Source organism: Oreochromis aureus, linkage group 3 (assembly GCF_013358895.1).
Source record: "Oreochromis aureus strain Israel breed Guangdong linkage group 3, ZZ_aureus, whole genome shotgun sequence".
NCBI lineage: Eukaryota > Metazoa > Chordata > Actinopteri > Cichliformes > Cichlidae > Oreochromis > Oreochromis aureus.
The window spans coordinates 40868446-40891419 of NC_052944.1; the positions used below are offsets into that span (position 1 = coordinate 40868446).

Here is a 22974-nt window from a genome sequence, read left to right on the forward strand (position 1 = left end):
CATCTCAAAAAGGACTGCCAGACAACCTAAAAGAGGTGGAAGAGGTCCACTTTTGACTCCGCAGCAAGAGGAAAGAATTTGTGCAATGGTGGCTGCAAACAACGCTTTGAGACAGAGAAATACAAAGAACTGTCGTAGAAGATGACACCATCTTCGGAAATATTCAGTCAATATCAATTTCCACCATAGACAGAGTCCTCAGACGGAATGAAATGTCCATGAAGCAATTGTACAAAGTACCATTTGAACGGAACAGTGATCGAGTGAAGGAGCTCCGTCACCAGTGTGTACAGGTAAAACATGTTTGCATATGTACCTCTGTTTACTGTAAAAGTTTAGGCCATGTACTGCACTTACATTTATGCATGTTACTGTAATCCTATTTACAATTCACACTGTACAATCTGTTGTGCCAAATGCACCATTACAGACTTTTTTATTCTCATCCTTTGTATAGCATATCCTGGAATTGGAGGCCAGGGAACCCCTGCACACGTTTGTATATCTTGACGAAGCGGGATTCAATCTCGCAAAAGGCAGACGGCGTGGACGAAATCACATTGGAGAAAGAGCCACCATTGATGTCCCAGGCCAACGAGGAGGAAATGTCACAATGTGTGCAGCAATCTCAGGAAATGGCGTTCACACCCATATTCCTCGTATTGGTGCATACAATACACAACACCTGTTGGCTTTTCTGGACGCTCTTTATAGGGACCTAATCCCACAAAATGAAAGGGATGATCCTGGTGACAATCGGACAATGTATGTAGTGGTTTGGGATACTGTTAGCTTCCATCACTCTGCTGTAGTCAGGCAGTGGTTTGCAGCACACGACAGGATGCTTATGGAGTTTCTTCCTCCTTACACTCCATTCCTAAATCCAATTGAGGAGTTTTTCTCTTCCTGGAGGTGGAAGGTATATGTGAGGCATCCACATACCCAAATGACCCTGCTAGCAGCTATGGATGCAGCTTGTGATGACATCACAGCAGAGTCCTGCAGAGGATGGATTCGACACTCCAGAAGATACTTTCCCCGATGCATCGATAAAGCTGACATTCGCTGTGATGTTGATGCAAATATGTGGGCAGACAGACAGGAGCGTCTAGATATCAATGATTGATATGCAGCAGTGTCTGTTTTTCAGGGGGTTTTTTGTTTCATAACTACTGCAGTAAGGTTTACTGTCTAAGTGAGTTTATGTTTGCTGTAAAATGTTTGATTTACTGTATTTCCCCAGTTGCACAATGCTGTGCACAGTTTCAATTGAATATTATCAAGAGTGCATATGAAGTGTCTTGAGTTTCCTTTACAATTTATGGTTTTCAGACTTGACATATCATTGGGAAGCACCTACAAAGAAATCTGTCACAATGAGAACATGTTCAAACCATTTGATTTTGTGACCAAAGGTGCTGGTGTACTGACTTGTAATTGTGACAGCCCAGACACTTTGATTGATATAAGTACTTGCTTTTGATGAATATATTATCTGTTTTGATTAAGGGACTTGCTTTTGAAGCATTGACTACTTATTTTGAGCAACTGACTTGCTTTTGGACAACTGACTTTTCTTTTTGATGAAGTGACTCACTTTTGCAAGTTATCCACCATGTTTTGCAGTTTGCACTAATTGTTTTGAGAAGAGCCTTAGTAGTGGTGCAGAGATCAATTCTGTTGTGAGAAATGCACCAAAGCAACTGAGAAAAACTGTAAATAAGTTACAACATTAAACTTTTGAAAATATATTTTTTTTTAACTTAAAACACAATTTAATAATGGCTCTATTGTACTGATTTATTTTCACAGTGCAGCCAAGTACCACTCTGAACTTCGATGTGCCATTGTGACCATTAGAGAAGGTGAGCAGTGTTTAACATCCACTACTTGCAACTAAACATATGATGCAGTTCATGAGTAACCTCCGTTTTGACTTTTTACAGCATCGCCAACTGCATCACCCAATACACCAGAGTGTGAGTATAAAAGCCTGGAGTGATGTTTAACACCCAAAGATAGTTTTGTTTGATAGATTTAGTTAATAAACAGAGAACAGCAGAAGAATAAAATTTCGTACTTGTATTAAGTATTAGTCAAACCAAAAACCCAGAACTTGTTGATAGTTTCCCTTCATTCCAGTGGAATCGCTGCATAATTGCTCTTTGCATAGTTTAGCTTTGGTAAACATTTGATCACTTTCAAACCACTCACTAACTGCAGAAATTTCATTTTCATCTTCATCCACTAGAGGGCGGAGTGGCATATAATCCACTAGAGCTAGCAAGCTTAGCTAAAAAGCTACATGCACACACCTGGTAATTATTGATATGTTTGTATGTATTGATTAGAGATGGACCGATCCGATATTACGTATCGGTATCGGTCCAATACTGATCTAAATTACTGGATCGGATATCGGCGAGAAATAAAAAAATTTAATCCGATCCATTTCCAAAAGTTGATTCTGTTCATCTGGACATAGCGTTTTGTGGGAGAAACGTTTCGTCACTCATCCAAGTGACTTCTTCAGTCTCAGCTGACTGCAGGTTTCCCCAAACCTTATAAACAGTACATTTGCATAATGACTGAAACCAGCCCACTGAAGGAACAATGGGCTGTGAGGTCAGTTCCTTAATCATAATTATGCAAATTCCCATGACCATTGATCAACAATCGCTGACCAAAACCCACTGATCAAAGAACACTGATCAACGGCCATGAGTACCATTCACAGAGAGTTGGGGAATGGCTGCAATCACAGCATTGTAAGATGGCGAAAGATGTACCCTTAGAAAACCATTAAGATGGCGGCGCACACTGTTGCAGCGGCTTACGGCTCTCCGTCTCAGTACTCCTTTTTTTTGTTTAGTTTGCTTAGTTTGTATGTCTTTCTTATTTTTTTCTGCACCATCGGCTCTACTTTCAAAGTTTGCTACACCCGCCAGAGCCTCATAGACATCGGTGACCAGCATCAAACATCTGTTTCACTGGACTTTCTTCGTACGCACAACATCCCAGATCACATAGCGAGACCACCGGGCTCCCCGTGGATTGTTATCGGGACTAGGCGGAGGCGCAGACGGAGGGAGAGGAAGCAAAAGCGGGGCCGTAGGTCCGGCATTATGCTGAGGCTAAAAAACAAACCACACAAGCCACCTCTGCCGAGCCTCTATCTCTCCAACGCTAGATCCCTCGTGCAAAAAAACGGACGACCTGGAATTACAACTAGTGGGAAATCGCTATGTTCGTGACTGCTGTGCCTTGATCATCACTGAAACCTGGCTTCACCCGGGAATACCCGATGCTAGCGTTCAGCTAGCAGGCCGCACTCTACTCCGCTGGGACAGGACAAAGGACTCCGGTAAGAGCAGGGGGGGAGGGCTCTGTATTTACGTGCATGAAAGCTGGTGCAACAACGGGACAATTATAAACAGTCACTGCTCCCCGAACCTCGAGTACATGTCGGTAAGATGCCGGCCTTTTTTTCTACCGAGAGAGCTAACAGTAGTGATCATCACGGCTGTGTACATTCCACCCGATGCCAACGTAAACACGGCGCTCTCTATCCTGCTGAACACCATTAACGAACAGCAGCGGGCCCACACGGATGGTGTTCACATTATTGCAGGTGATTTTCAATAAGGCCAACATAAAGACTGTACTCCCAAAGTTCTATCAGCATGTCAAATGTCCCACCAGAGGAGAAAACACTCTAGATCATGTTTACTCCAACATCAAGCATGCATATAGAGCCATACCCCTCCCCCACCTCGGTCAGTCCGACCATCTCTCCCTCCTGCTCTCCCCAGCCTACACCCCCCTCAGACGCAGTGCCAGGCCCACCACAAGGACTGTTACAACCTGGCCAGAAAATGCTCTCCACAAACTACAAGACTGCTTCACAGAGACAGACTGGGACATATTTGAACACCAGGACCTAGAAACTTTCACAGGATCAGTACTGGACTACATCAAGTTCTGTACTGCAAATGTGACTGTGGACAAAAGCATTTGGGTTTTCCCAAATCAAAAACCCTGGATGACCAGTGAGGTCCGCTCACTCCTCAAAGCCCGTGATGCCGCCTTCAGATCAGGTGACAGAGCTCTGTACAGGGCTGCTTGAGCTGACCTGAAAAGGGGGATTAAAAAAGCCAAGTCAGACCACAAAAGGAACATCGACTCCCACCTGTCCAGCAACAACACACGGGAGGTGTGGCAGGGAATGCAAGACATCATCAACCACAGAGGCAGCACTGCGAAAACAGAAAATCCGAGTGTGCAGCTGGCAGAGGAAATAAACAGCTTCTTCGCCCGCTTTGAAACACCACAACAGCAACACTCATCTGCTTCAGCCCTGCTCCCTTCCTCATCCTCACCTGGTTCCTGCACCGCTCCACTCACTGTAACGGAGCATGATGTCAGACGTGTGCTCCTAGCAGTGAACCCCAGGAAGGCGGCCGGTCCAGACGGAGTACCTGGCAAGGTACTAAGAGCATGCGCACACCAGCTCACCCTCATCTTCACCAGACTCTTCAGCCTCTCACTGGATCAGGCAGCCATCCCATCCTGTCTAAAATCAGCCACAATCATCCCAGTGCCGAAGAAGTCTCCCATCTCCAGCCTGAATGATTACCGCCCTGTGGCTCTCACACCGGTAATCATGAAATGCTTTGAGAGACTAGTCCTTCAGCACATCAAGGATTACCCCCCCCAGAATTCGACCCCCACCAGTTTGCATACCGTGCAAACAGATCCACAGAAGACGCCATCGCCACAGCCCTCCACACTGTGCTGAGTCACCTAGAGCAGCGGCAGAGCTACGTCCGAATGCTCTTCGTGGACTACAGCTCAGCCTTTAATACAATCATCCCGGACATCCTCATCACCAAACTGGTCACTCTTGGCCTCCCTCCTCTCACATGTGCCTGGATAAAGGGTTTCCTCACAAACCAGCCCCAGACTGTGAGACTCGGCCCTCATCTCTCCTCCACTTGCACACTGAGCACCGGCTCCCCACAGGGCTGTGTGCTGAGCCCCCTCCTGTATTCTCTCTACACCCACGACTGCAGTCCGACCCACAACAACACTCTCATCAAGTTTGCTGATGACACCACGGTAGTCGGACTCATCTCAAAGGGAGACGAGGCAGAGTACAGAGAGGAAGTCCTGAAGTTGGCAGCATGGTGTTCAGAAAACAACCTGGCACTGAACACCAAGAAAACCAAAGAGCTCATTATTGACTTCAGGAGACACAACACCGACTTGGCCCCCCTCTACATCAACGGGGAGTGTGTGGAGAGGGTCCACACTTTCCGGTTCCTTGGTGTCCTCATCTCTGCTGACATCTCGTGGACGGAAAACATCTCAGCGGTCATCAAGAAGGCCCAACAGCGGCTGCACTTCCTGAGAGTCCTCAGGAAGTACAAGCTGAACTCCAACCTGCTGCTGACCTTCTACCGCTCGTCCATTGAGAGCCTGCTAACCTACTGCATCACGGTATGGTACGGCAGCTGCACCAAGGCAGATAGTGTGAGGCTTCAGAGTGTGGTCAAGACAGCACAAAAGATCATCGGCTGCCCTCTCCCCTTCCTGTTGGACATTTATTCCTCCCGCTGCCTCAGCAGAGCAGCAAACATTATCAAGGACAGCTCCCACCCTGGCTTCAACATACCAGCCTGCTTCCCCAGGGAAGCGCTACAGGTGCATCAGCACAAAAACCACAGACTCAAAAACAGTTTCTTCCCCAAAGCCATAACCACCCTGAACTCACACATGCACCGATAACACAGCCCCCCACTTCCCACTTCCTCTATGGACCACCACTATTTATACCAATTCCATGTGCAATAACTCAACTGTACATACATAACACTATTTATTACATATTACTTACGGCTTGTAAATTGTACATTTTTCATACATACATGCATATGCATCTTTATTACATACATCTTGCGCTGCCAGACATGCGCATTATGCGCACATATATTACATGCACACATCACGCGCAAGTATGCGCATCTGCACATGCGCTGCACACACACACACACCACACACACACACACACACCACACACACACACACACACACACACACACACACACACACTCTTCCATATGTTAATACTGTCCATATGTATATAGCGCTGCATAACTGTACCCCCCCCAGCATGTTTACACTGACTAGGAGATGCTCTGTATCTCATTGTACAACTGTATAGTGACAATAAAGGCATTCTATTCTATTCTATTCTAGGCCCCCTCCTCGATTCAGAGATGGTCTTTCCCTTTTCACGTAAATGGCCTCCTTGACTCCGTGCTCAAACCAGCATTCCTCCCTGTCCAGGATGTGTACATCCTCATCGTTGAAAGAGTGTCCACTGGCCTGTAGGTGTAAATAGACTGCAGAGTCCTGGCCTGATGAGGTTGCTCTTCTGTGTTGTGCCATCCACTTCGCTAGAGGTTGTTTGGTTTCCCCGATGTATAAATCCTGGCAATCCTCCTGGCACTTAACAGCGTACACTATGTTACTCTGTTTGTGTCGGGGGACCCGATCCTTGAGGTGGACCAGTTTTTGGGGTTTAAAAGCCACAGAGACCCGGTGTTTAGAAAAAATGCGTCTCAACTGTTCCGATACTCCTGACACATATGGGATCACTACAGGTTTTCGCCTGGGCAGCGGTTGTCCTTCTCTCCTGGATCGGCTGGAGCTTTCTTTAGGTGCCTTCCCAGCTTTGACAAAAGTCCAGCTGGAATAACCACATTTACTCAGGGCCTTCTTGATGTGCGGTTCTTCTGCCTCCCTGGCCGCTGTGTCAGTGGGGATGGTTTTCGCTCTGTGTTGTAGCGTCCTGATGACAACCAGTTTGTGCTCCAGTGGATGATGAGAGTCAAACCTTAGATACTGATCCGTATGCGTAGGTTTACGGTACACGTCAGCTTTTAGATGTCCCCCGTTACTGATGGAAATCTCACAGTCTAAGAAGGCTAACCTGCCACTTTTCATATCCTCCCTGGTGAATTTGATGTGTTGGTCCACCGAGTTAATGTGATCCGTGAAATGTAGTACGTCCTGAGATTTGATTTTCACCCAGGTGTCATCCACATATCTGAACCAATGGCTTGGTGGTGTTCCAGGGTAGGATAGCAATGCCCTCTTTTCCACTCCGGTCGATAGCCTTGTCTTGTTCTAACTGCTTCAGACAGTCTATGACCCTCTTCCTGTACCCACTTCCTTGGTCTCGTTTCAGGGGCTCATGAGTATTTTCATCACTGAGTAGTGACAAAATCTTCTCATGATAGTCTTTCTTCTTCCGATCCATTAAATATCAAAAAAGCACCTCACAAAACTTGCGACACGGCGTAACTCGGCTCATAACCGTAGCACGTCGGAGCAGTATGCGTCACGTGATAGAGCGGCTGTGTGTATTTGTAGCCTCGCTACCAAACCAGCATTTCATCTCCGAGGAAGTTATCCCAGAGAGAAGTAAAGCAAGTGTGTAAGTTCATCTCTGAATGTTTGTAAAGCATTCACACGTTAAGCTTAACAACCGATATATGGAGCGACTGCCTGTCATTCTCTCTCTCTCCCTTCCTGCCGCTACTTCAATCATGAAACTGCTTAATGATCAGCTGATCGGCTTTTCTGTCGCGAGTCCGTCTCTCTTCTTTGTTTTTGGCCCACTTTGCATCAGAAAGAGGAAACCAGCGGCTAAACAACAGCAGCACGTTTAACCTTGATAAGCTGTTGTTAGAATTTATTTAATATTAATTTCTAGACCAGGATCCTTTTCTACGTAGCTGACAGCTGGTAACTGTGCAGGGGCGGATCTAGCAAAGTTTAGCCAGGGGGGCCGATAGGGCATTAACAGGGAAAAGGGGGCACAAAGACATACTTTTCTTTCTTATTCTCATTTAAAATGTCTAGCTTTTAATAAATAATTATCCGAATCTTACACCCAAAGTTTTAATCTGATGTAAGATGTATAGAAGTCCATTACTGTATATAGTAACTGTTAAGTCTAATATACCCTAGTAAGCTATAGTACTTTTTCCTTTGGTGAAGTATGATCTGTGCAGTCTGCAATTCTGTTGAAGAAAGATGTTGAATCTGTCATTATTCTTGAAAAATAATTTATTTTTGTGCATTTTTTTTTTTGGTGCAAGTTTATTATTAAGCATCATGAGGTGGGGAGTGGTTCCCTATTTTTTCTTTTGCTGGGAGTTTGCAACCCTATTAGTTAGGTTGCTTAATATTTCTGCTAAGTACTCTTTAAAATACCAGAATAGGGAGGATGGAGCAGGTTTAAGTTTGAAATATTTTATATTTTATTATATTTTATTATATTTTATATTTTAATATGAAATATTTCGGGTGCAGTGTTTTTTTTTTTTTTTTTTTTTTTTTTTACATACAGGTATAACAAAATAGCTTTAGTGTTGTTGTTTATTTAAACTGGAGTATAAACTTATACAAAATGCAGCAAGATATTAAAACAGTTTTATTGATTAAAAAACACACTATATCGGATTCATATCGGTATCAGCAGATATCCAAATTTATGATATCGGTATCGGACATAAAAAAGTGGTATCGTGCCATCTCTAGTCAAAATGGGAGATGCCCCCAAGGGTGGTGGAGAATGACCGAGCTAAGATCCTGTGGGACTTTCAGATACAGACGGACAAAATGGTGGTGGCTAACCAACCGGACATAGTGGTGTTAGACAAACAGAAGAAGACGGCTGTAGTGATCGATGTAGCGGTTCCGAATGACAGCAACATCAGAAAGAAGGAACACGATAAGCTTAAGAAATACCAAGGGCTCAGAAAAGAGCTCAAGAAAATGTCGAGAGTGAAGGTAACAGTGGTCCCAGTGGTAATTGGAGCAGGGAATTTATATCTGGTACTATGCTGTGTCATAATGTTTATATTCAGATGTACTTTTTAATTAAAAAATATATAACAAGCAAAAATGAACCGTAGATCTTTATTCAGATTTTAAAATCAGAAACACTGATTTTCCACCTCTATTATACTCTTCCATCCTGTTATGTTCCATTCCACCCTGTTTGGAAAAACTTTTTTTTTTTTTTTTTTAAATAATTGAACAGAATCAGAAGTCTTCTGAAACTTGTTATGCCATGTTGAGAAGTCAGGAACATTAAAATACACAAATATGTATATGTTTTTAGGACTGCAAGTATTTTCCATGCTGTCAGAAAAAAATGTGTTAAAAATAAATTAATTTTTGCATAACACAGACCTATAGTATTTGTAATTAAATTACCTGTTTCAGTTTTAAGTATAAAACATTATATTAACAAAAGGGACATACTCTGAAAAGAAAAAGTCGCAATTGAACAATATTTACATGTTTAACTAGTTCTGGTCTATATGTAAATGTCCCTAACAGGATGGAACCCATTCAGAGGCGATGTTTAACAAAACTACCTGTAAATACTATTTTATTTATCCCTGAGCTTGACCATAATGGATTTCATATAGTTAAACATGTCTGTATTGAAAATTATTATAAAAAATATAAAACATAAATCTTTATTTTTTTTAAAGTTATGAAGGTAAAATGTTGCCTCAAAAATAGAATCACCTGACCGCTTCTGGTTAAACAAGAAAGGCATACCCACAAGAGTTTACTAACATTTAGGTGATCAGATGAAGAGGAAGTCAATTTTCTCAGTGGTGTTACGAAACACCCACATAAGACAGGTCTGACAAGAAAGCAACACTTGCAAACTGTATGCAGCTGTCAGTTGTGTAATCATCAAAGCAAAAAAAGAGAGATGACAATCTCCTGGGAATGAAAACCACTTGAGAATAATGTCTGCTGCCAGCTAGTTTCCACTCATAGTGGTGCTCTTGTTGCTTTAGCATTTTGTCACCACTGGTTTATTTTTAGGTTTGTAGTTTGGAAACAATTTGAATTTATCCTTTAACAAGTAGAAACACTTAAGAAAAAATCATTAATACAGACTCAAAAATCATTAAGAGACTACATCAAGGAATTTAAAAAGTGTTAACTAATTTAAAAAGTGATGATTGCTACTTGGCAGTAATCTTTGCAATGCTCCTGAGCGGTCATTTTGGCTAAGACAACACAAAGTCCCTATCAAAATGAACCTGGAAAGATCCTTAACTTTATTTCCAGTGGTCACTGGGCCATATAAAACTGTAATTACGAAACAAGTCAACTTTGATTTGTTTGGTGACTTTGGTTCCCAAATGTTAAAACCTTGTGAGTCAGTTCTTCTTTCTGATGAGAAGAAGAACGGACTCCAAAGGTTTCCTGGGGTCTCAGAGATGCACAATATGCCTGCTTCACAGAATGCTTGTGTAGGACTTACAGTACTTAATGTTTAATTAGTGTAAAATATGTGATATAAGGTTGATATTGTTATTACAAGCACTTTAGATAGTCATGTAATCATGACTATGTAACCAAATCCTAGAGTTTATCATGTTTATGAAAAGTGAACAAATCATACCACTTTCCTAAAAAGGCCAAATCTACATGGATAAAAATCTAAAATGCACATATATCATATAAAATCTACCCCAGGAACCACAACTATTACAACAGCAGCACAACATGATAAAAAATACGATAAATGCTTCCACAACCAGTTCAGCTGCCAACCACTACAACTGGAAACACAATATAAGTCCAGCAAAATCAATGTTATTTACACTGTGTCATCTGTTTCTGGATGTATGTATAGCTGAATGAGCTAAGTGGCAACAAAAACATTTCTATTCAGGGGCATGTACTGTGCAGCAAGTTCAACACAACCTGCATATCCTTTCCTTATCTGCCTTCACTTACCCTAACACTGATAAGCAGTCACACAGAAGTGGTTATCAGTTCAAAAGGTCAATGCATCAAACATATTAATATAAAAAGTACAAGCACAGGCCAATCACAAGCATGGACAGGTCCACTTGAACCACAGTGACATATTTTACAAAAGTATCAATCTGTAATATTAGAATAAATACAGGATAATGCAATGCAGAGATCATAAAACTATGTTGCTGCTTAAATTTAGGTATTCTCACAGCATTCAAGACAATTTTAACCTTTTTCCTCCAGATGAAAGCCAGTAAAGAAAAAATAAAAATATAATTCAATTTGTTAAGTTGAACACTTTGGTATGAGGTGCCGTAAGGGACATTATTACTGAAACATTCTCACACACACTACTGAAACGCTCTCACACACACTACTGAAATTTTAGCTCTCACACACACTACTGAAGCCTGGAGTTCTCCACCCCTGCTTTAGAGGGTTAAAAGTAAATGCTGCCCAGAGAGTGAGCTACTTGTTTTTCATCTGTTTCAGTGGTAAATGGTAAATGGCCTGTATTTGTATAGCACTCTTTGGGGTCCCTAAGGACCCCAAAGAGCTTTACACATTCAGTCATCCACCCATTCACACACACATTCACACACTGGTGAAGGCAAGCTACATTGTAGCCACAGCTGCATGGGGCTGACAGAGGTGCTGTCAGTGCGCCCCAATGATTTTAACCTGTTAAAAACACTTGGAAAATGCTGGTTCTAGTTTGGCATCTTTTTAATATTGAGTCACCAGCATATCAAACAGTGGAAGAAATTAACTCTGTGGGAACATGAAAAACCTCTACCTGGTATGGTTAGTCTGTGAGACAGGAATTCTGACATTTGAGAGGAGTGATCTGTGTAAGGTTTTCTGTCATGTTGTATGCAGACAATGTGAGTGATGAGGAAATCTTTCTTTTTTTCACACTTACAAGAACTCCAAACACAGGTGCTGTTCTCAGTGCCAACATACCAAACATGCAGACTATAAGGCAGGAGTGCCCAACTCAAGTCCTCGAGAGCTACTTTCCTGCAGTTAATTTCTTCCACTGTTTGATATGCTGGTGACTAAGTAAAGTGCTATACAAATACAGGCCATTTACCATTTACCACTGAAACAGATGAAAAACAAGTAGCTCACTCTCTGAGCAGCATTTACTTTTAACCCTCTAAAGCAGGGGTGGAGAACTCCAGGCTTCAAGGGCCGGTGTCCTGCAGGTTTTAGATATCACCCTGGGTCAACACACCTGAATCAAATGATTAGTTCATTACTAGGCCTCTGGAGAACTGCAAGACATGTTGAGAAGGTAATTTAACCATTTGAATCAGCTGTGTTGGATCAAGGACACATCTAAAACCTGCAGAACACTGGTCCTTGAGGCCTTGAGGACCGGTAAAATGGATGGTAAAATCCCTGCTCTAAAGCCCAACCTGTCACTGACATCAGACAGAACTATTTTCTCAATTGCCAAAAGAGCTCGGAAAGAAAAGCGTCTGGACTTCTTTAAGTTGCTTGAAGACGTTTCACCTCTCATCCGAGAAGCTTCTTCAGTTCTAAGGTCAAATGGTGAAGAGTCCCAGATTTAAACCCAGTGGGAGTTTCCCCCCAAGGAGGGACAAAGGACCCCCTGATGATCCTCTAATCACCTGAGCCAAGGTGTGAAAGTGGGTGGGGGTCCTAATCAGCCAGAGTTTCGGGTGAGCTCATTGTGAAACCTGGCCCCACCCTATCATGTGATTTCCTGAGGTCAGATGGCCCAGGATGTGAGTGGGCGTTAAGGCGTCTGGGGAGGGATCTCAAAACTGGATTATAGATGGCAGACAGTTGATGTCGTAAACCACCGCCTCTGTTCAAAGATGGTCGCTCACAGTGGACATAGATGGCCTCTTTCACTCCTCTTTCAAACCATCTGTCCTCTCTGTCCAAAATGTGAACATTGGCATCCTCGAAAGAGTGACCTTTATCCTTAAGATGCAGGTGGACTGCTGAGTCTTGTCCTGTGGAGGTGGCTCTTCTATGTTGTGCCATGCGCTTGTGAAGTGGCTGCTTGGTCTCTCCAATGTAGAGGTCTGGGCATTCCTCGCTGCACTGTACAGCATACACCACGTTGTTCAGTCTGTGTTTTGGAGTTTTGTCTTTCGGGTGAACCAGTTTGTGTCTGAGTGTGTTGCTGGGTCTGAAGTACACTGGGATGTCGTGCTTGGAGAAAACTCTCCTGAGTGTTTCTGATACACCGGCTACATAGGGGATGACAACGTTGTTGCGTCTGTCTTTCTTATCCTCCCTCGCTGGTGTCTGATCTTCTTTTCTGTGACTCTTTGCTGACTTTATAAACGCCCAATTACAATAACCACATGTTTTGAGTGCTTCCTTTACATGTGTGTGTTCCTTCTTTTTTCCCTCAGGCTTAGAGGGAACATGTTCTGCCCGGTGGTGTAGGGTCCTGATTACCCCAAGTTTGTGTTCCAGAGGGTGATGGGAGTCAAAGAGGAGGTACTGGTCCGTGTGTGTGGGCTTCCGGTAAACTTCGATGTTGAGGTTGCCATTCTCTTCAAGGTGCACAGCGCAGTCCAGGAAAGGCAAACAGTCCAGCGCGCGCCCACATCCTGGGCCATCTGACCTCAGGAATTCGCATGACAAGGTGGGGCCAGGTTTCACAATGAGCTCACCCGAAACCCTGGCTGATTAAGACCCACACCCGCTTTCACACCTTGGCTCAGGTGATTAGAGGATCATCAGGGGGTCCTTTTGTCCCTCTTTGGGGGAAACTCCCACTGGGTTTAAATCTGGGACTCTCGGCCATTTGACCTTAGAACTGAAGAAGGTTCTTGGATGAGAGGTGAAACGTCTTCAAGCAACTTAAAGAAGTCCAGACGCTTTTCTTTCCAAGCTCCTTTGACTACGATGACCTGGATGACTGAGAACCTTCACAGACATATTTTCTCAATTAAAAAAACTCCGACGCTTTCTGAATGCAGCAACTGTGCACGTTTCAGTGATGGTAGGGTTATCAAGGTAATTCCATGACAGCAGCATAAAATTGCTTCTGTCATGGAAATCATTACATAAACTAATGAGAACGTGCACTAAAACTTAAAGACCCTGGCTAGTAGACGAGTCTGTTTACAGTATATGGACCTGTATCCATGCTAAAAGCGCATGTGATTGCAAAAGTGAAAAATAGCCTGTACCAAAAAATAAAAAATAGCAGATGAATGACAGCTTAGACATTCAACCATAAATGGCCAATGAAAAGCAGGCCTTAAGGCAACAGGATATCTTTTTTAGGTTTTACCATGACCTGGATGGCACGTAGCAATGTAGTAATGAGTACTGTGAGATCCAATCATGGTAAACAATGGCATATCCTACTCTGGTATGAGATATACTAGCTCTCCCTTGGCTTCAGTGAGTCCACAATAGCCATAAACTGCCACTGAAGGGGTGGAAAATTCAAATGATTTACTTCAAAAATTGTATACTTTGAAAAAAGTTTATCAGTTTTTTCTTTAAAAATAAAAAATTAAGTCAAAGTTCAGCTCAGTTTGAAACCATTGTCGTTCAAGAAGTATTTAACTCCACATAAGTGAAAAGAAAATTAATCTTTCTTACTTTACTTATGTCCTGAAGCACTGAGTATACTGTACAGCAAATGAATATCCGTGTGCTGTTTGTACTGTATCTGCCATGTTTTACAGCTGGGAAAGTTTGTTAGGGAACTTCCAACAGTGAAGCATGAGACAGGTTTGACACAACAGCAATCAGAATGCCATAACTGGTTTTATACTAATCCTGAGATAAGGCATGTGAAATCAAAACAGTTTTAAGCCTAAAATTAAATTAACAAAAACAATTATTAAAAAGTAATAATAAAAATATCCAACAACTGAAGGAAGAAAATAAAAGGAAGTCTGAGTTTGATGGAAGGTTAAAGTATTTAAAACATTTTGTCATGAAAAAGAACTATGCAAACATTTGTTTGTATAACCTTTTTAGAACTTTGATGTTCATTGTTTTTTGTTGGCATTCATCAGTTAAGTTCCTTATCCAAATATATAAAACAAAAACAGGCTTCACTGTGACAATGACATGCTGTTGGACAGCGATGTACATCTACCAGTTTCCCTGCTATGACTCACCTTTGGGACAGTCTAGGTATGATCAAGCATTTCCAAAGCACTGTTGGACATTTACATTGGCTAAACGTTAAAGTCTAACCTACAGAATATATAAATGACATTTTTAATGTAGAAAGTGGAGTTACCATATCAATTTATTTTAACCATTTGAATCACTCAAAGCTTTCTTGTGAGTGTTGGAGGTGGTGAGTAGAGCCATTCCCCATTTTTTTCCTACCAGCAGTAGGTTACTGGATTTATGATTTTTAGTAAAGTCACCAATTACTATACCTTCAAGTCTTTATCAACTACCCCACCAGCCAGTACGCCAGCTTGTGAGTATAAGTGAAAAGAAGAAGCATATAGAAAACATCAAGTCAATAGATTTGGGATATCTAATACACATCTGAGTGTGAGAGTGCTTGAATTGATGGGGTGCTCAAACGCCAAAATATCATGTCAGTCTTGATTCACTGCAGTGTAATTATTGTATAATTTTATGTGTGTGTGTGCATGTGTATACACACAGAAGAAAGTTTGGAGTTTGATTCCACCACCTGGGTACTCTGGCTGCCTCCCACAGTCCAAAGACATGAAGGTAGTGGGGTTAGGTTAATTGATAATTCTAAATTGCCCATAGGTGCAAATGGTTGTTTGTCTCTATGTGTTAGCCCTGCCACAGACTGAAGACCTGTCCATGGTGTTCCCTGCTTGTTCCTCTGTGGTTGCTAGGATAGGCTCCAGCCCTCCCTGCGAGCCTGACAAAGAAAAGTGGAAGAGAATGACTGGATGGATAACTAGGCCACCTGAGACAGTGTCCTGTTCACTAGGTGTCCTGTTTTAGGATCATATATGAATTTTTATTAGAAGATCTTTGTAAAATTGTTTACAGTCAACTAAATTTAGAATAACAATGCACCTCAAGTCTGCAGAATAAGTTATGGTAGAGTAAGAGGTGAGTCACCTCCCTGATACTGAAAACAAAGAGTTAACCCAGAAGTTACCTCATTAAGCCCAAAAACCTGCTTCATAGTTGAGCCACACAGAGACTCCACAAATTGACTCTGCTTTTTCAACAGTTGCACAACAAACTGACACAACTCTGTGTCAGTTCTGTGCTATCTCTCATGACCTGAGTATTGTGCTTTTGATGTCTTACTGACCAAACCACAGACTGTCGTGGAGAGCTTTTTAGTTTTCCTCTCACACACTTTTCTTTTTGTTCTCATTCTGTCACTGTCATGATTGTGTCTGAACAAACCTTTCAAAGCATTCATACAAAATTGAACCGTGTCTGAATCACTGACTGATGAATCACGAAGTAACGTTACACATACCACATCTGAAATACACCCTTTTTAGTCTGGAAAGAAATGATGATTCAATTGCTGCAGCTCTGAAGACAAAGATGTCCATGTCAGAACCATTGTGCAAGTGTTGCACAGCTGATCATTGTTCAGAATTGCTCCACTTTAAACACTAACAATAGCAGTCACAGTTTCTTTCTAAAAGATGTGTTCCTGTGATAAACTGACTTTATTTCTTGCTTTGTAAGTTTGTCTGTCAGCATTCAACGTCAAAGTAGCAAATGCAGTTTGTTCACCTACTAAAAAATTACTGAAACAAATATATTTTCAGCTCTCTTTAGATCTGTAATCTAAATGCCCAAAATGACAAACACAAATTTTCTTTTACAGTTACCGGCTGTTGTGTCAAATGTACATAAAGATTGATTGCAGAGATTTGCATATCATTTATGCAATATCATTCATATTTATATTTATATTTATTTAATTATCAATATATTTATGTATATCATTTGCCCTAACCTAAATATAACTGAACACTGTATAATGATGATGTTTAATGTTGAATGTGACACAGAAAAAACTCAAAGGGCAAGAGCTTTAATGCAGCTGTATCATGAACCAGAGGTCAGAGCAACGTCGCTTGCCTCTGCATCACTGATCCTTTTTTCCTGTTAGTGAAATCCAACTTGCGAGGCATTACGTAGCACCAATATCTTTTTCCCCCTAAAAAGAAGTTACATCGATGTAGCCTACTGCTAATAATGCACCTAAATACCTCTAGAGCACAGGTGTCAAACTCCAGGCCTCGAGGGCCGGTGTCCTGCAGGTTTTGGATGCGTCCTTGATCCAACACAGCTGATTCAAATGGCTAAATGACCTCCTCAACATGTCTTGTAGTTCTCCAGAGGCCTGGTAATGAACTACTCATTTGATTCAGGTGTGTTCACCCAGGGCGTTATCTAAAACCTGCAGGACACCGGCCCTCGAGGCCTGAACTTCGACACCCCTGCTCTAGAGCTACATGTAAATTTAAATGTTTGATGATGTGGAGTTCATTCTCCATTTTCAAAGTAAGAAGCAATGATACCTTAAATTGCATTTTAAGTTGTTTTTGATTGTGCCCACATTAAAGCAAATGATTATCATGCCCTATTATGCACCTTCATTTGTATTTATATAATTGCGTGGAATGAGTTTTGAGTTGAGTGTTTTTTAATGGCCAAAAAGTATTTAAATAAATAAATTGAGAGTTCAATTTGTCTTGTCTATTTTTTTTGGTGATTCGTGACTCAAAACCGTGATCCGAACCCAACTGCGAGTTTTTTGATCCGTTGCTCTACTAGTATTGACTGTGGTACATTTTACCATGCGCAAAAGACACTAACGAAACATGGAGCTTGCACTCTCTGTGATCTGTTGTGAACAGAAATAACTTTTGTTTCACAAAACCAATTGACACTGTGTTAATCACTATTACAACTAAAAGATTGGATTGGATTGCATTTATATAGCGCTTTTTGAGACCCTCAAAGCGGTTTACATTTCCACTATTCATTCACTCTCACATTCACACTGGTGGAGGCTACAGTTGTAGCCACAGCTGCCCTGGGGCAGACTGACAGAAGCGAACCTGCCGTATCGAGCCATTGGCCCCTCTGGCCATCACCAGTAGGTGAAGTGTCTTGCCCAAGGACACAACGACCGAGACAGACAGGGCAGGTGATCGAACCGGCAACCTTCAAGTTACAAGATGAGCTTCCCAACCCCCTGAACCACGGTCGCCCCCCAAAAGATGAAATTAAAAACAAATCTGTGAAAAAGATCTTGACAAATGTTTGTTGTTGTTCTGACAAATTCAAAACAACTTTGTTTAAATATACTTAAAAATATGCTTGTGCTTCTTATAAGTGGTTTAGACAGCTGCATTCGGTGAAATCCCCATCTGACTGTAATCTTTGAAAGACATTTCCTCATTCCAGGTAATTTTCTGGTTTACAAACTGAGTCAGTTTCTGTGTGTGGATAAGAAAACATCAGACAAAAGGACAGAGAGTGAAAGAGAGGCTGTCTTTGAAAGTAGTGTTCGTGTTCTCAGTGATTTCTGCCTTTGTAGAGAGAGACACACATTCATCATGTCGCTCTCTGTGACATCGTTGGTGCTGCTGATGGTTTGCGGCACTCAGGCTTCACATTTTTTAGGCACAGTCATGACCTACTACCCAAAGGACACTTTTGCAGATGGATCTGTCACAGTACGTACATTTTCTTTCTAAAATAATGTACTTACTTTTAAAAATCTTACAAGACCTCAGTGAACACTTTGTGGCTGTAAATTTACAGGTAACACTTCGGTATAAGCTGAACTTCCATGGCTGCACAGATGATAACTGGCTGTGCCTCAGTGGTGACTGTGGGACTGAAACCCACACACTATATGTGGTAAAACAGGAGAGCAGTGGAGACTGGTGTCAGAGAGAGGGAATCATGACTCGACAGGTTTCCAGCAACGCTCCATTTGAACTTTGGTGAGTGTACAACAACAGGAAAAAGTCATTTGTAAAAACTTTTTTTTAAAATATCAGTGATGGGCGACAAAACCAAACCAAACCACGTTTCCCGAAAACGTCAAGGCCAAACAAAAAATAATGTTTTAGAGAAGTGAAGAATTATGTTAATGATCAGCTCTGCTGTATTGGTGGCTCATGATTAACTAATAATTTATTAAAACATTTTATATTCAGACTTTAAAAACTGAATTTCTGATCAATTTTCACTGAAGGTTGAATAATGGTAACTGGATATCAAACATCAATAACATTGTCTCATGGAGAGCTGTGACTCGGGTGGAACTGAGGAACCGCTCTGACACCAGCAAAGCCAACACATCACCTCAGACCACCATCCTACCAGCTGTGAGGTAAGCCCACTTAATGTGTGTCTATGTTTGTAAGTGTAGTTTTCTTTTATATTTCCTATTTTATGTTTATCCCTTTCATATTAAAATGTATTTAACAAAGTATTTATCACCTGTTCTTTACATTGAAATGAATACAGCAAATAGAGCTACAACCTTTGTTTCTCTCTCAGAGTTCCTTCAAACTGTCAGAGAGATTTCAGCCTGTTGATGTTTGACCCTGATGGAGACCAAGTTAAATGCAGATATGGGAACTCCTCACTCTCAGAGTGTAACCCCTGCACTCCACCGTCTGTCCTCAGCCTCTCATCGGTGAGCAATGATTGTTACTCTCAGAGACAGGCAAAGACCGAAAGCTGGCACAGACAGTCACACAATGTTGTGACGGGAATATTTTAATTGAATTACAATTCATATAACTCTTGTAGAAGCTAAAGTTTATCCAAAACAAGTGTTTTTTCAACATTTTTTTTATCCTTGAATTGAATTACATAACAGAAAACATTTTTATTATTTTGACTTCAAGCCCATTTTGTCCTCTTGCAGTCCTCTTGTACTCTGTCATTCAGCCCCACCAGCAGCAGTAATGAAGGTTCGTATGTAGTACAGCTGGTGATGGAGGACTTCCCCAGACAGACCATCACTCTGACTCAAACCAACGGGACACAAACAACAATAACTACCAACGATGCCATCAGCAAAATACCGATTCAGTTTGCTTTGAAAGGTACCAATATATGTTTCATTATCTTAAAATGAAAGCACTAAAGAGCTGCTGCTGACGATGAAGGCCTCACGTACTGAGGTGTTTGACCACCAGTGTCATCAGGACTGATTCTCTGGACCAACAAATATTAATCTGTCCAGCAGATATTTTACTGTGGATCATCTTTGCATCCTGTGAGAATCACCTTAACTTCTCTGTATTCTTCCAGTTGATCCTGCAGTGCCATCCTGCACAGAAGGACTCTTTCTGCCCAAGTTTCTTCCTCCAACACCAGCCAACGGAGCTCAGCTCTACAACAATGTCAGTCAGACTCTGGAAATTAACATCACTGCAGAGGCACTTAACTCCACGTAAGTAAAACACAGTTAAAGATATAAAAGTTTCAATATTTAATTCAGGGCAGTCTCTGGGTAGACATGAGATATCATCCTACAAGTCATGGATCTAACAGAAATGAGTGATGAAAAATCAAAAATATGTTTCAGGTTATCAGGTTACATATGTGAGATGATCTTTAGTATTACAAAACTCCAGTGCTGATGTACAAGATTACAGTCAGGAGTCAAGTTAGATGACACAGTAAGTGAAAAACAGCCAATGCCACACAGATGTAAGGACATGAATACAAAATGATTAGGTAAAACAACAGTAAACATTGAAAGTTAGGCAACATGAAATACTTCCAAGGTTGGTTTGGTATATACAAAAAAAAAAAAAAGCTGTGTTCTAGTTGGAAAGCAAAAGAAATATGCTATAGACTAACTTTTTGTCATGGTTGCACTGGTGCGCCTAACTTTTTTTCTTAGGTGCACCAGTGCAAAAGTTAGGTGTACCCAAACTTTTGAAGCGCATTGCTTTACACCGCAGTTTTACATGTTCACTTTTTTTTTACTTTGCTGTCCATACAGTCAATATTGATTTGTAAATGATTAAATAACAATCTTGTAAACAGAAAGTTCTTTATTTGGAGCACAGTTCTACAAGAAAGATAAGTTATCATATTTTTTGGACCATAAGGTGTACTGGATTATAAGGCGCATTAAGCGAAACCAAACAGATAAGTCAAACTTTACTCAACTCATTCTTCTTGCTTCCTCCACTTCTGTACCACTGTTTCATTAATGTTGAATTCTCTGGCAACTGCTCTATTCCCATGTTCTACTGCGCGATTGACAGAGTTTGAAATCCACTTCGTGAGCATGTCTCTTAACAGGTGCATTTTTGGGGTCCAACAGAATATCTCAATATCTGAATATCTTACCTTGGGCATCTGAGAGGTTCAGCCCTTGGCTATCTCTGATTGGTTAAGGCCACGATATGGGCATAATGTTGTCTGCTGCTGGCCACACAGAGACTTTGAGAGTTGCAGAAAATTTGGGGTTTTTTTGCTCGAATGGCTAGTCACAGCAGTGCGACCTAGGATTTTTTTAGTCGGACCATTGAGAGATTAGGTTGCATTTGCGACCAAATTAGTCGCACTCTGGAGCCTTGGCCTTTGGCAGATGTAGAAATTTTGAAAAAAGAAAGTTGATGAGTTTTTGATTTTGTTTGTTGAAGGATCTCTGAGCTGCTCTACAGCGGGCCGTACAATTTAACCAGCAGTGCATCAGGACCAGGACAGTTCACCCTGAGATGGACACCATCTGAGAGCGAAGGCGGACAAAGCCTCCCCATCTGTTTTGTTGTCCAGGCAGTTTCTGGGTCAGTCTCATGTTTCATATAAATGACTCTGTAGAAAGTTATAGCAGCTGAAATTCCTGAAAGGAAAGCTTTTAAAGTCACATTTTAACTTTTTGCCTAACAAGTTTCCTGTTTTAAGGATTGTTCCGTCATTAGAAGTCAGTTAGCTCTCCTTTGAGTCAATAAATATTTTTTTATCTTTTGAGATTACAATTGTAGTGAGAAGGCAAAATGAAAACCAGGAAGCTGATAACAAGAGAAAAACAGCTGTTAGACAGTGTTGGGAATGTTTTTTCTTAAAATGTATTCCACTACAGATTACAGAAAAAATGGCCCAAAATGTATTTTGTAACGTATTTTGTTACGTTACTCAATGACAGTAATGTATTCTGAATACTTTGGATTACTTAATATATTGTCATGCTTTTTACAACTACATTATTACTATTACTGAAGGTTACTTGCTATACCAATAACAACTAGATTTTTAAATCTTAATATAAAATGAATAACAGCAGGATGGACATTGAGCAAGACTGAACTTTTTGCAGTGATCTTGTTTAGAAAACTATTTTGGTATCAGTAATATGTTTTCTTTGTGTCTGTCAATAATCATGTGGAACTGCACATGATTATTTGCAGGTAGCAGGTTCTTTTGCCATCAGAATTATTGTCTAAAGGCGAAGAAAGATGCCCAACGGATTTACTTTACCAAATGGACCATCCCGGCCTTGCCGTATTGGTCTGTTTGATTCACCTTTGCTTTTATTGGACAGACATGACTGGGGGAAAGAAAAGGGAGAAAGAAAGAGGGAAAGAAAAACAGCGAGGAAGAGGGACGGGGATAAATGGCAAAAAACAAAAACCAACAAAACAAACAGACAAAAAATACATATATCAATCACATGGATCACCTGTTGAGAAAGAAAAAAGAGAAAACAAGCAAAAAGAGAGCGCAATATAATAAACAACATCATCGCGATGATCTATGTGAATATAACAGTAAATACTGAATATTATTGTGCAGCACGTAAGATCGACAGCGCACAGTGTGCTTTGAGGTAGGAGCCAAAAAAGGGTGTAATTTGTGTGTGTGATCACCCGTGTGTACACCTGTGAGCATGAGCGTGCTTGTATTTAAAAGGTTCCTTCATGTAATGATCTGCTAGAGGGTGTGGGGAGCCATAGCCCCGTCCTCCAGGGCATGAAGCAGGTATGGAGGAGATCCAGGCTCCAGACAACCAGAGACCCACAGAGAACCAGAGACCAAGGAAGACCAACAGAGGGGCAACCGTGCCACTCTCCCGGAAAGAGCCGAGGAGAGCCCCAAATGAGGGGTCACTCAGCAGCCGCAGAGCAGAAGCCA

General features: G+C 41.5%; 1 protein-coding gene across 1 annotated transcript in view; it reads left to right on the plus strand.

Moving 5' to 3' along the window:
- The window catches only part of LOC116311109 (myb-like protein U), a 48814-nt gene that overhangs the window by 22186 nt on the left and 3654 nt on the right, over window positions 1-22974 (plus strand). Inside the window, exons 6-9 of the mRNA XM_039610269.1 lie at window positions 19375-19513; window positions 19748-19928; window positions 20137-20278; window positions 21486-21629. Of these exons, the coding sequence (XP_039466203.1) occupies window positions 19375-19513; window positions 19748-19928; window positions 20137-20278; window positions 21486-21629 (606 nt within the window). The remainder of the gene's footprint in view (window positions 1-19374; window positions 19514-19747; window positions 19929-20136; window positions 20279-21485; window positions 21630-22974) is intronic.